Raw genomic sequence first — 15,205 nt, forward strand, 5'->3', positions numbered from 1 at the left:
GAAGAATATGGAAGATTTACTGCTGAGTGAAGTAAGCCAGGCTATGAAGGAGAAACATTGTTATGTCCCTACTTAAAATATGCCGAGTGTCCACACTCTTATGACTGAAACTGATTGACTAAAGGATATAGAAACACAGAAAATGGATGTGAAAACCAGATATAGTGTGTGAAATAGTAAAGTCTGAGGAAGGACATTTAGAAAAACAACTAGAAAGGCAAAGCATTAATGGGACAGAAAAATGTGGTATTACCTGTTGAAGATAATTTTATAGTTTTATCAACTGGACTAGGGAGATATGTTCACATGTTGAAATATTCACTTTATAAGCTAAGTAATGGGATTGAATGTATACAGGAAAATGAAATAAAAAATATTTTTAAAAATTCTTTTATTTAACTTTGTTATTATTATTTTCTTTTTTTAATTTGACCAGGGAGAGAGAGAAAGAGAGAAAGCATGAAAGCAAGCTACAAGGTCCAGGACTTGAACCAAAGTTGGCCATGGGAGAGTCCAGCACCCAAACCACCATGCCACTTGCCAGTCCCCAACCTGTACCTCAGGTACCATGTTAAATACAATGGGGATAGCTGTCTTCCTTGTCTTGCTCCTGACTTTGGCGGGAATGATTCAAATGTAAAGAAGATCATTCTTGCCATAAAAAATTTCTTTTAAATAATAAACTTTATTCTGTGATAAAATTCCTTTGGTTCATTTAAAACATGATTTCACTCATAAAGAACATTATATACCCAAATATCTTCAGGCCCAACCACAGAGAGGAAATCCTAAGCTCTACTAACCCTTCATGTTTGAAGTTATTGAGATATTGACTTACTGATAGTTCCTGGGTGAGCTGTCGAATCTTCTGTCTCATTTCATCATAATCTCCATACATTCGTTTCCTGACTTTTTCCAAAGTGGCTCTCACCTGCAGCATATAATGTTAGTTAGATATCAAGCTATAACATTTAATGTTAGATATCAAGCTATAACATTTTCATGTGAGACTTACAAAACTTTGAAGAGACCATAATGAGGACCCTCTCCCCCCAGTACATACACAAATCTTAAGAACAGGACATTGAGGACGTTAGAGGAGAAAATCACCCATGACATCTATCAGTAGTAAGAAACCAAGGGAATTATGAAAAAATAAAAAATTTACATATTCATAGGATTATATAAAGCCATAACTCTTAGTAAGTATTAATTATCCAAATGATAAACTCTGATTAAAAAAAAAAACATTTGTTTGAAATTCACCTATGACCCTCAAACCACATTTGGGCAAGGTTTGCTTCTCTTCACATCACACAATTTTATAAGCAGAAAATTTCTGGGGTGTTGACTCTGCAAACACATGGCTAAGAGAACTAAAAACCAAAAAGCAAGAAGGACCTGTCTTACTGAATCTCTGCTCTGACCACAGAAGAGCAATTAGATGTCTATAGCATAAGGCAGCAAAATGAGCCTGGAGAGTCCATAAATGTGAAGATAAGGTCCTTGATAATTATCAGCAGTACACAAGGCATTAAGCATAATGCAAGCTACGGTGATCTCCAAGCACTTGTGCGTGAGTGCAGGTGTGCGTGTGTGCACGCGCACACACACACACACAGTTCAAGTTCCTCTGCAGTACCATTGTCAAAAGAGTTAATGGGCCTTCACAATCTTAAAAACAAAACAAAAATCCCTACAAAGAGCCCTGTCACCTTCCTCCTCCTGGTGGCCCTAGGATGGACAAAGTGCTTAGGAATCCTCAAAGAGGACAGGACATTTCAAGGAAGTTTTCTCTTGTACGTTCCAGAATTTCTACTTTACGAAAGGTTTAAAGGTAGCAGTCTGGTAAGAATGTAAGTATTTAGGGGACAATATTGGCAGTGTTAATTTGCATAGCAAGCACACTGTTTTAAATGAGACTGTATTTATTAGGGATGACAGGTTATTGGTAGAGATTGTGGAAGGCAATAAGGGTCGAGACTCCAAGCCTTTCCCAGATGAATTCTAATAACAGTATCTACTTTCCTTTTTTTGGAGAGGTTTTTGCTCTAGAGCACGCACGTTCGCCAGAAAAACAGAGAGAGTAAGAGAAACAGGAAACAAGAAATCACCCCCCAGGGAGGATGGCCATGCCACAATCCCTTCTCCTCCATTCTCCTCTCAGGATCTTGGTCACGCATGCACACACACATGCCTGGCATGAGTTTAAGCCGCCAGGTCCCGCACTTGAACCACAGTCAACTACATGAGAGTCCAGCAACATAGCCATTACGCTAACTGCTGGTCCCCAGTATTTACTTTCTTGCTTTTAAACTACAAACATGCTGGGGAAATGAGGCCAAAAGCATGGCTTTCCATTCTAGGCAGGCGAATGGCTCTCATTTGTGGCCCTGCCTGCTCAGCAGCAGTGAGTGGGCGGAATCTTGCACTGGCAAACACAGCAGGAAGCCATGGAGGCCAGAGAGTCATTGACAAGAGAGAGCAGGTAAACACATCTATAAACACTCTTAGGGAGGACCCAGGGCTGGATTTGAAGCCAGCTCCAAAGGGTGGAGCCTGGAAATTGATTTTAAGTTGCAGAGCACAGTGGAGGTTGGTCATTCTAGGCTAGCACCAGCCCTGTGGTTTGAGTACGCGTCATCTATGGCTCAAGATCAGCCTGAACCTGCTGTATTTAGCTTGGACAATTTGTGACTCTGGACTCTGCTCAGAAGGTTTACTTCTAAAGCAATGCCACACCACTAGGAACATTTAAATGAGGACGATCTACGTATTTCCTTAAGGGAAACAGGAAATTTAGAATGTCCAAGCTGCTCTTAAAAGGAAAATCAAAAATGAAATACTCTGACTAAAAACTTCTCTTTGAGAAATGGAGATTTGAGGCTAATGGTTGTTATACACAGGAAACGTGTGTGCATGTGTGCACATGGGCATAGCTTTACTGACTTTTCCTGATACCGTCTGCTCAGCACTTCATAAGAAATGTTGTTCTTAAAAAATCATACAAAAGCTAAGACAATGTGGTTTCACATCTTATCCACAAATCCACCCAATAAAGAGATGTACACAGTTAGAGGTTTTGACCTTAGGAGCCAGAGCCCAGACCCCGCAATCTGTACAGGAGAAAATTAGAGCGTGGAGAGGGTAACAGTGACAGGCCAGGCCAAGCACAGAGCTGGACCTTGAACCAGGTATAGGCTGAGTGCCTTCTCCTGCCCCATGCTGACTCTGTCCCAGACCCAGTGACTTGAAAATCATGCCAAGCAGGTGTGCAGGGAGGAGAAGGGATTGTGGTGTGGCCATGCCCCTAGGGAATGATTTCTCAATTTTCCTCTTACTATCTCTGTCTGTCTCTCTCTCCAGTGAGCACACATGCCCTAAGGCAAAAACCTTTTTAAAAAGATAAGAAATACAATATTAAATATGAGACATCTTTTAAAAGTTCATGGAAAATGCATAAAAATTTTTTGCACCCAAATAAACTTGTACTTCAATTCTATTTTTTTAATAAACTTTTTGAAGTCCCCTCCTACAGTCTTAAGTCATATAATAACATTGTGGTCAATGATGGACCATATATACAACAATGGTCCCATAAGGAGGTTATAGGTTATACCATATAGCATGGGTGTGTAGTATGCTCTACTCTCAAAATTCATGTAACTAACTATGATGTTCACACAATGAAATTGCCTAACGATGCATTTCTCAGACCATTTCCATGTTGTTAAGCAATGTATGACTCTATAAGAAAAAAGACATTAATTGGTTTGGTTGGAGAATGTCTATTGTCATTGACATCCCAGCACTCATTTCAACCCAACTAATTGATCTGAACCCACAAGTCTTCCTACTCCCTTTGCTAGTAATGGGTTTGGGACTAGAGATATGACCCAGTCTTAGCCAATAAGACATAAGGAGAAATCTAATGGGTAGGGGAGTCCTCTAAAAGAAGTAACCAGAGATGGATGGACTTTTTTTCTTCCAGAAACTGATTTTTCAAATGATACCACAAACCTGAGGCTAAAGGAAGAAAAAGCCAATGGAAACACAGAGGAGTAGGATGAAAGCCTGAGCGTGCCCTACCTGAAGTCCACCTATTTCTAGACTCATCCCCACGTAAGATAAATTTCCCTTCTGAGTTGGCTTTTCTCTTACTTGCAGCCAAAAGCATCCAAATTCATACAGTTGTATATGTGTCCAGTATTGTAAAAAAAAAAAAAAACAATTAGAGCCTCTATGCCATACACAGAAGAAGGAAACTATCTGGTCCTCTTAGTAACATCCATCCCACAAAAGTTTAACCTACCCCTCCTTGTAGAACCACATCTGTACTTTTAGCATTACCATGAAGATACATAGAAACATCAGCATTCAACATCCAGGACTATCAATTCTTATTATAAATACATCAGTGCTTCCAACTCTATCCTGGTACATGCTACAAAAATATTACCGGGGCGGGGGGGAAACCTTTAAATGGCTTACGTCTTTGATGTAGTTCATCTCTTCTTTCAGCTGACTGGTGGACCACCCATACACCACCATTTCTTTCTGCTGATTTTGATCTGATCTTCGCACCACACCATAAACAACACCCTGGGGGAGTTTCCTGGTAGGTTCTCCATTGCTTAGGTCAGGATGCTAAAAGAAAGTAGAAAAAAGACAAAAAGATTAATGACTCTCAAGGCCTTATGAGAACACCTTGAATAACAGGCCCGCCATGCATAATCGTGCAGACTGTGCCACCACTTGGTTGCCAGGGGACAGAGCAGAAACCCAACCTGGTCTCTGCCCACCGTGCCGTACCTGGCATAGACTGGGTCTGCCTTTATCCTGGGGGAAGACTACCTTTCTCTAACCTGTTTTTTTCTTTATTATACTTTCTTTTTTTAGAGGTTTTTGCTATAGGATGTGTGCACTCAATGGAGAGAGCAAAAGAGAGACAGTGAGAGGTAAAGCAAGATCTCACACACACACACACACACACACTGCCAGAGAGGACAGCCACAATCCCTTCTTCCCCTGGGATCTTGGGCATGCAGACACATATGCCTAGGGTGATTTTTTAAGCCACCAGGTCCAGCACTAGAACCACAGTTAGCCTTGCGGGAGTCCAGTGATGTAACCACTATGCTACCAGCTAGCCCTCTCTTTACTATAATTTTTGATTTATATATGATTATTATAAATCTTTGTGGAGTATAGTATGGCTCTTCAAAGTATGTACATAGTGTGTGATAATCAAATGAAGGATTTAGATAAAATTATCATCTGTAACAATAAATATTACATTGTGTTGTGCACATTCAACATTCCCTTCTATAATTCCTATCAAGGTCCTGTCTCTCACCTCACAGTACACTTACATGGCCCCATCATCCCATGTGGTGCCCCTAATTCTCGTAAAGGTTTGAGAAAGACTTGGTTGTCCCTGATTTTTTTTTTTTTTTTTTGGGGAGGTTTTTGCTATAGGGCGCGTGCGCTCGCCAGACAGAGAGAGAGAGACATAGAGACAGAAAGCGAGAAATCACCCCCCAGGGGGGATGGTCATGCCGCAATCCCTTCTCCTCCATTCTCCTCTTGGGATCTTGGGCACGCACACACATGAGCCCGGCGTGAGTTTTAAGCCACCGGGTCCGGGACACAAACCGCAGTCGACTACGTGGGAGTCCAGCGACATAGCCATTACGCTAACTGCTGGTTCCCGGTTGTCCCCAATTTTAAAAAGTGCCCATAACCTTATGCTTAGTGATGCTAAGTGACACCCTTATACCAGTTCCTCCACATGACTCCAACCTCATCACTAAATAACTGGCCTGAAATGCTGAGGTGTGTGGGGACAGAATGCCAACCACTGTGTGGCAGCAGAATTGTCCTCTGAGGGTAGGGCTGACTTTGAGACCAAGTTTTGAAAAAAGGGAGGTGGGTTCTATACAAAACCTGTTGTGACCACCCATGAAATATTTCTGAAAGACCAGGAGAGTCAGTGTGACTTCCATCTAGAAGAATCTTCCTACTACTGCTTAATTCCTTCAGTTCAAGCTTTGATCATTGTTGAAATGCAAATCCCCTTGAGAAAGGGTAATAAGTCTGTCTTAACACACCTTTATAGAATAAAGGCTCAGGAAGCAGGAAAATGGGAGCTGAAGATGTGTTAAGCACCTACGATATGCTTGAAATACTCCTTACCAATTCAATGTTGACAACCATTTTGTGACACAGCAATTGTCCTCTCCACTTCACAGCTAAGAAAACCCCAGTTCAGCTTTAGTATCTTTCTATAGTCACACATCTAGATTCAAGCCTGATTCTGTGGTTCTGTTTGACATTTAATACAGCTCCCCATACTGCTGGCTAAGTTATAATAGGGCCCTCCACAATGGGAAAGAGACAGAGGTAAGGAGAACACCAAGACTGAGGTCTGAGGTTTCATGGACAAACTGGCCTGTTGCCAGTTTTCACTGGGGCTGACTCCAGTACCTTGGCAATGCTACAGTATAGAAGCCTGAATTCCACAATGGCAACTCTGTTCTCCTAGTAACTTTTCAACTACCTTTGCATAGATCCTTTTCATACATTCACACAAAATAAATATTAATAAATAAATAAATAAATTTTTAAAAATAAACATATTTATTTCTTCCATGGGTGAGATACAGAGAAAAGGAGATGTATTCCCAACAGGGCCTGGTCATGTCATTATCCTTTTTCCTTCATTTTCTACCCCAACAGGTTTCTGACCTCATACACACATGTGCCTGGTGTCTGGCCAGTGAGGCAGGAATTCAAACCACGGTTGGTCATGGTCCCATTCCTCTTACAACTCTTAATTGCTGCACTGTGAGGCCAGCCCCACAAAATATTTTTTTAACATTCAAAACTGTATTCTACACTTTAAAATCATTCAGTGTGGCAGAACAATAAGTATTACATGATCCCATTCATTGAAAATTTTGCAAAAATGAAAGAAAAGCCTAGGAAGATATGTAGTGAGTTATTAATAGAGGCCTCTAAGAAGGCAACAGTTGGAGGGGTCAGGGGTGCTGGAGGTCATAGAGATCTTTTCTTATGTACTTTTGTATTGATTATTTGATTTGTTTTTGTTTTATTTTTACAACACATACTTCTTTAAAAGGCAAGAAAACAAAACATCCACTGCTTTCCACCCTTCTGTAGGTACTTGGGAAAAGACCAGTAACAGGGGCACTTTGCATTTGCTTCTAGCAAATGCTCCCTGAGCCCTCATCCCGTGTCCCACAGCACTAATACCACCCTGAATTTTTGGTCTAAGTTCAGGTGACCGAGTTACAAAATGGTTCTCAGTGGAGCGACAAGCTCGCATTATGTTCTCCCTGATGCACTAGACACAGAAATAGGAAGAGGAAAAGCGCTAATGAAACTCCCACAGACCAGGAAACAAAAGCTTGTTCTTTCAGTCAGAGTCTCCACCCAGTTCCTGAAAAACAAGCCGATGAGGTCGAGGACGTAAGACCTCACTGACGTGCATTTCTACAAAGCAAAGGCTCTCAGAGGTACACTGGCTTACTGGAAAACTAGGGGGCTGGATACTGAGGGTCTGCCTCCCATCCATGGGGTGAGATAAGGACTGCCAACCACCCAGGGAGGAAAATACAAACAATGCCAAGGACGAGGTCTGTGGAAAACTGCCCAAGAGGCCCTGGACCTAACAGTTGTGCACAATGAAAGATATTTAAGATACAGTAAATGAAAAATGGTAAATCTCATGTTCCTATTTTTTGTTTTATGAATTGTGTGTTTGACTGGTCCCATGGCCCAGTGGTGAAAGGAGCCAGATCCCATATACTGACCACAGCTCAATCCCTTACCCTGGCAACTTGATAAACATGCCAGGCACGTGTGTGTGTATGCCCAGAATCCTGACAGATGGAGAAATGCAAAAGAGACTGCAGCATAATCACATCCCATTGAGGGGGATTGCTTTCTCTCTCTCCCTCTCTCTGTCTCTCTCTAGGGAGCACATGCATCCTCTGGTAACAACAACAACAACAAAATAGGATTGTGTGTGTGTGTGTTTAAAGCATCTAAAAAGATAGAATCCAGGGACCAGCAGTTAGTGTAATGGCTATGTTGCTGGACTCCCACGTAGTCGACCACAGTTCACGTCCCGGACCCGGTGGCTTAAAACTCACGCCGGGCACATGTGCGTGCGTGCCCAAGATCCTGAGAGGAGAATGGAGGAGAATGGAGGAGAAGGGATTGCAGCATGGCCATCCCCCCTGGGGGGTGATTTCTCACTTTGTGTCTCTCTGTCTCTGTCGGGTGAGCGCATGCACCCTATAGCAAAAACCTCTCCAAAAAAAAAAAAAAAAGATAGAATTGAAATCTTGGCCAACCTTTTCCTGAATTATATGGGACTTAAACTTTTCCTTTATGCTATTTCGTACTCTGAAATTTCCCCCACTTCGGCAAAATTAAGTAAATAAAGCGTTAGTTTTGAATTGGTACATTTCATTTCAATTTTCAAAAAAGAAAAGCTAAAATTAAAAATTATGAAAATGTTAAGGTCTAGGGGGCTGGTGGGTGATGTGGTGGTTGAGGCACTGGCCAACCATGTTTCGAGTCCCAGACCTGGTGGCTTGCTTTCTCACTTTCCCACTCTCTGTCTCTCTGTCCCTTTCTCTCTCTGTGTCTTTCTGGTCAAATTTTAAAATAATGATAAATAAAATTAAATTTTAAAAATGTCCAGGAAGGTCTAAGTAAAAGAATTTTAGAGAAGGACCCAGCCCCGAGACTCCGCTAAGAAGCAGAGTCTTCAGCCTGGGCTACTTTATAAACAGAAGATTCTTGGGGTAGCTTAGGAAGAGAGAAGCAGGAGAGGCTTATGAAGAAACAGAAGGGGGAAAATATTTGTTATCTAGCAATTTTATTACCTAATATTTTCTTCAGTCTTCACAATATCCCTCCTATGTAAGTGTTACAAGTTCTTCCTAGGGTGTAGCATTCCAGGGCCTGTCCGCTAAGCTCTTTCCATGGCTACATGGTCTCCAAAATATTTAAGTCAGGAAAGGAACTGGAAACTACATCCCCATGTGGCAACCCAGAGTCACAAGGGGCTGGGAGGCCGAGGGAACGACCTGCAGATCCTAGGGCCACTTGGAAAAACAGACCCAGAATGGTAGGTAGGTGGGGAGGGCTCTTCACTGCCCCAGCCCACCCCCAACCCCTCCAGCCTCACTACCTCCCTTCCATTCATTTATTGGCCAACCTCCTTTTTGCCTCAGGGTATTTATACCTATTTCTTCTCCCTATACCGCTGGACTGAAATAACCCTCTCCCAAGAACACCTTCCCTGACCTTTCAGATGGTCAGGTGTCCTCTTATCTAGTCTCTCAGCACTCCTCACCAGACTCACCGCAATAACTGCTAGTAACAGAAACCCCAAACAGCGACTGTCAGTGTCTTTACACATGCGAGATCTGCCTCCCTCTCAGCGAGAGGTGCCATGATGTCTAGGGCCTTGTTTGTCTCCTTTTCCACCATAATCCCCAGCATCCAACAGTGATGGACACACAGTGAGCGTCTCCATAAATACTTCCTGAATAAATAGGGAGCTTTAGATGGAAGCGGTGCTGGGGAATTACCCAGAGCACATACATAAAGTTCAGCTGACAGGAACAGCTTTGTTCCTCTTTCAGAGAAGGGACAATTGCTGATATCTGCCCCATCACAAAACTTATTTCCAGGGACCAGCATTTAGCGTAATGGCTATGTCACTGGACTCCCATGTAGTCAACCGCAGTTCGAGTCCCAGACCCAGTGGCTTAAACTCACGCCGGGTGCGTGTGCATGCGTGCCCAAGATCCCGAGAGGAGAATGGAGGAGAAGGGATTGTGGCATGGCCATCCCCCCCGGGGGGTGATTTCCTGTTTTCTATCTCTCTGTCTCTCTCTGTCTGTCTGGCGAGCACACACGCCCTATAGCAAAAAACTCTAAAAAAAAAAAAAAACTTATTTCCAGAAAATCTGCAAAGGAACAGAGACTGCTATAGATTTTATAAAATGTCAGTATCCACTTTGTTCAAAAACTAGTGAACACAGAAAAAAATAAAAAGAGCTGATATGTTGGCAAGGTATTTGTCGCTAAATTTTCCCCTTTTTTATTCTATATGTCTTATAGGGGACATATAAGATGAAAAATAATGTTTAGACATGATTTTAAAAGCATTTTTTTAAGAGAGATTTTTGCTATAGGGCGTGTACACTCACCAGAGAAACAGGGAGAGACAGAAAGTGAGGAATCACCCCTGAGAGGATGGCCACACTGCAATCCCTTCTCCTCTGTTCTCCTCTTTGGATTTTGGGCATGCACACACGCCTGGTATAAGTTTAAGTGTCCAAGTCTGGGACTCAAACCAAGGTCAATTACATGGGAGTCCAGTGACGTAACCATTATGCCACCTGCTGATTCCTTAAAAAGCATTTAAATAATATTTAAAACAGATAGTATCTTTTAGACTAATGTGCTAAAATACTTACGACATCTATTGATTTATTTGTCCAGGTGGAAGAAGCCTGTTGGGGTGTAGATGGGGCAGGCTTGGCCAGGGTTATTGGGCCTGGGTCAATGATTCATTTCACAACCCGATCTCTTTCTGTGTACATTTGTAACTTTCTGTCATTTAAAAATGCTTCTTAGCATTAAAAAAAATCAAGTTTTAAAAAATGTGCATAAGACTTATTAAAGGCTTCCTGGCCATGAAACAATACTAGGCAAAATCCCCTTGAAAACAAAAACTCGAATAAATGCACAGAATGAAAAGATAGTTATTATCAAAGAAGGGAAACTGAAAGGGCATCCCACATCTACTTGAAATGCATCAGTATTAACAACAGGCATAATTAGTAACACATATAAAGATCCTCTCAATCAAGTCATGCCCTGTAAGTATCTGTAGCCTAAAATTTACCCACAGGCTCATACTCTCCGTTTTCCCTAGAGACACATTTAGAGAAACCATAAAAAGTAACCCGGCCTCGATTCCCACTAAGGACTTTATTGCCACTAAATAGTAGGCTAGCCAAGACAGTGGTGATACTGGGTTGTCAGAAAAGTCATGACATGACATTTCTATGCAAAAATGTGTCATGAGTTTTTCAACAACATAATAATATCCTAATCCTAAATCAGAACATATGATCCTACAGCACAACAAGTTCCACCAGGGCAGAGCTGGCTCTGCCACATTCACGGCCATCTCTCTGACACTCAACATAGACAGATGCTCAGTAAATACATCTTCAAGGGAATCAGAATACTTGGAATTGGGTCTATGCCAGCATTATTGGCTGCATCAGGACCTCCTGGACATTGAGGATCTGTCTGTGCAAAGGAAGAAAATCCCCCAGTCAATAAATTCTCAGGGAATAAATAATAGCAGAATTACAGCTTAATAGAAATCAAACTGATGGTGGTAGACCATCTCAGCCAGCCCCTTGGTCCCACAGGCAGGACAGGCAGCTGCTAACACATCCAGGCTGCCGATATAACTTAGAAGGACTGGAGCATGGATTAAATGACTTGCAATATAGAAGCCGCGTTATTCCCTGAAGTTTCTGCTTGGATCTCTTCTCTCCAGCCAGAGGGCAGCAACTCCTCCAGGACACTGAGTGCTGAGTGTCCTATCTGTCTCACAGACAGAGTCGGCACTTGCAGGAATGTGCTCTGGCCTGTCCAACCCGCGTGTCCACCCTAGCAAATTACTTGTCCCAGGTCATTACTCACATTTGACATCATTTTGCCTTCTTGTGACAAAAACAAATTGAACAGCTGAGGTCTAGGGACTTTTCTGCAGCCTAGGAGAGAAGTGGGGAGGGGATGGGCAGCCCCAAATTCTTGGAGAAATAAAAGCCCTTTGGCTTATTAAAATATTTGTTCTTTCTTACTATCTCACAGAATTAATAGAGACTACTTCCTAAATAAACTCCTTTTTTCATCAATGAGATGAAAAAGAAAAAAAAAAAAATAGCCAATAAAACATGCCAAAGAGTGTGACAGTTCTAATAAGAGTATCCTTTTAGGAAGTAACTTCTTCAAGGGATTATGCTATAGCTTCTTTGCAGACAAAGCTGTGTAGGCCCAACAACCCTAGTGAAAAGGGAGACAATATCTGGGAGAAAAAAAAATTCAGGAACTGCTTTTCTGGAACCCAGAAATGTAGTACACACCTTAGTGACCTTGACTGATAAAATGTAAGTAACCTAAACAGTTTCCCTGATAGGAGAAAGCATGCAAGTTGATGTTCCCATGGCAACATGGCCAGGCCGCAGACCTGAGTTGGAATGACAAACCCACTGTCTATCAGCCATGTGGCCCTGTATGAAGCTATTAACTTCAATAAGCTTCAAAGTCCTAAACAATAAAATGGGGATCAGACCACAAATTCCAGGGCCACCCTACGAAATACACAGAGTAACATGCATGAAACACCTTGTGTGAAGCTGGGTAGACGAGGTCCTGAGAGAATCGGGCATTAGTGGTGTGACTCCATTACATTTATGAATATCTGGGATCTTGCTGAAGGCTACTTGTATGTCTCGAAGATTCTGTCTGGCCACTTTTTGCCATTCCCATTGCAATCATCATGTTTGCTCCAACAGTGAAACTAGTCTTAGTTTCTGTTCATGCGGAGAGAATCACAAAATTTCAGAAGGCTAGAGAAACAAAAAGCTGTGTAGTCCCAGTGGGCGGGCTGGTAAACAATATTCCCAGCTCCTTATCAGTGTCTGATAAGCCTGGCGGGGGGGGCTGCTGGGGAAGCTGCTGGGGCAGTCGACATGGCCCCGGCCTTATTTTAAACCACAGCCACTGCACTTGGACTGTTTTATCAAAAGTACTTCCACAGGTATCATTTGAGTAAAGAGCTCTACAGCTCAAGAAATGTTTGGAAAAACATCTCTTAGGCTAAAGTTTTCATTTGCTAGAAAAGAAAACTGAGGCCCCAGAGATGACCACTACGGTGGTTGGTGAGGGAGCCAGGACTAAACCCCCAGCCTCTTCTTGTCCTCCGGGGTTGTTATCTCTGAGAGGTACAGAGAGGCACCTCATGCTGTCACCAGGGCAGTCCCAGCCCCATCTGAAGCTCTGAATCATGGCACACACTCCTGCACCTGGCAACGGCCTCCGTGTTTTATAAACAGTCATGCCAAGGACAAGAACTCGGCAGGATTATTCACCCAGGGCCTTTAAAGGAAAGGGGACCATAAAACCTGATGGCAGGGTTTCCTCCTCTTAACGTTTTACAGGGCTATGAAAGTTCCCGACTCTACATCCATGCCCATATATTGGGTTGTTGGAAAAGTCACAATGCATTTTTGCATAGAAAAACATAGTAAAAATCTGAAATGACTTTTCTGACAACCCAATATATCTGCTCTCCCTCCCTCAGGGTTCTCGAAGGTCTAGAAAAAAACAGTTTGTTTTGACCAGAGGACAATGAAGCACATCTTCAGTGCTGGGATGTTAATAATTACTTAAATTATCTGCCTCGCACTTTTTAGTCAATATGCAAAGGTCTTCACGATCACAAAAACTCAGATAAAACCATATTCTCTAAAACTCAACTAAGCAATGAAACCCAGAAGTGACATGATGAATCTGTAGTCATCGCTGTTGGTTCTGTCTCATGTCTGTGTGTTTGTGTGTGCACACACAGGCAGACACAGAAACACTCTGCAATGGATGTAGGCAGAGATAGGCACACATCCATACACAAAGTTCTTTCAAATGGTAGGTATTTAATTTCAATTTTATCTCCTACCAATTTCAATTTAACTCTGACTTTCCATAATTTTATAAACATTACATTCCACATGTATCAATTTTTCAACACAACACTTTGGCCCCCAAATTTCCATTCTTTCTCCCATAGCATTAATGATTTTAATATAAAAATAAAAGCCCACAGTATTTCATCGTCACTGTCCATAAAATTCAAGATTATAGTCTATAGAGAAACCTGTTATGGGTTGAATTGTGTCTCTAAAGAAAATGTGTTGGAGTCCAGAGCTTCAGTACCTCAAAATTTGACCTTACTTGGAGAAAGGGTCAAGTTAAAATAAGGTTATAAGAGAGGACACTAATCCAATATTACTGGTGTCCTTACAAATGGGACACTTGGACACAGAGACAGAGACGCACACAGGGAGAACTCCGTGTGGGATTGGAGTCCTGCTGCCACAGGCCAAGCTTAGTAGGGTCTTAGCGAGGGTTTTGAGGAGGGAGATAATAAGTTAAACTGTCTGGTGCAGGTAAACCAACCAGTACAAAAAATGAAAAAGAGATGTGATGACTGGTTTTAGATGGGCTGAGTTTGGGATAAATGAAGTCACCCAAGAGGAACTGGCTGGCAGGGTATGAGTCCTACGACCCAACCACGCATGTCACACTGAGACAAAATCACCATACCATTATTTTGCTATTTGTTACAATGAAATATAGTTGTTTCATTTAAAAGAAAAGAGATCATCTTCTATCTTTCTGTCCTAATTTGCCATTCTATCTGGGAGGGGGCCGAGGCCCAGGACCAACTCTCAGGTGGGGTTGCTTGAGGACAGTTTTTGTAAAACACATTATTTTAGAGAAAGGAAGGATCAGGCTCTAAGGGATTCAGCTATGGAGAAAAGAAGGGGAGAGTGGCAGAGGGATCTGCCTGGGAAGGGAGTGGTTGGACTCCTGGGAAGGGCAGGACTTGGGGTACAGGCGCCCACCTTCCCCATTTCCTCCCTTCAGTCTCCTCTAGCCACCCACACTCTCTTCCAGCTCCTCTTAGCACCCTGCTCCATGTCCAGGGTCATTCCATTAGCGTCCCTCGCAGTGGGCAGAACCTGGACTATGACAAACAAATATGAGAAAAGATACTCACCCTCACTGGGGACCAGGAAATGGGAATATAAGAAACCTTTGGGGAGGGAACCAGCAGTTAGCATAATGGCTATGTCGCTGGATTCCCACGTAGTCAACCGTGGTTCACATCCCAGACCCGGTGGCTTAAACTCATGCCGGGCATGTGTGCGTGTGTGCCCAAGATCCCGAGAGGAGAATGGAAGAGAAGGGATTGCGGCGTGACCATCCCCCTGGAGGGTGATTTCTCACTTTCTGTCTCTACGTCTCTCTCTGTCTGTCTGGCGAGCGCACGCGCCCTATAGCGAAAAACCTCTCA

At 42.6% G+C, this 15,205-nt stretch overlaps 1 protein-coding gene across 2 annotated transcripts in view; it reads right to left on the reverse strand.

Moving 5' to 3' along the window:
* Positions 1 to 15,205, reverse strand: part of LOC102472465 (myocardial zonula adherens protein) — a 163,462-nt gene that overhangs the window by 103,229 nt on the left and 45,028 nt on the right. For both annotated transcript variants that reach the window (XM_006141784.3, XM_006141783.3), the window contains exons 3-4: positions 4,492 to 4,647; positions 839 to 931 (exon numbers count right to left, since the gene is read on the reverse strand). In XM_006141784.3, coding sequence (XP_006141846.1) covers positions 839 to 931; positions 4,492 to 4,647 — 249 coding nt within the window. The remainder of the gene's footprint in view (positions 1 to 838; positions 932 to 4,491; positions 4,648 to 15,205) is intronic.

Source organism: Tupaia chinensis, unplaced genomic scaffold (genome assembly GCF_000334495.1).
Source record: "Tupaia chinensis unplaced genomic scaffold, TupChi_1.0 Scaffold000063_1, whole genome shotgun sequence".
Lineage (NCBI taxonomy): Eukaryota > Metazoa > Chordata > Mammalia > Scandentia > Tupaiidae > Tupaia > Tupaia belangeri.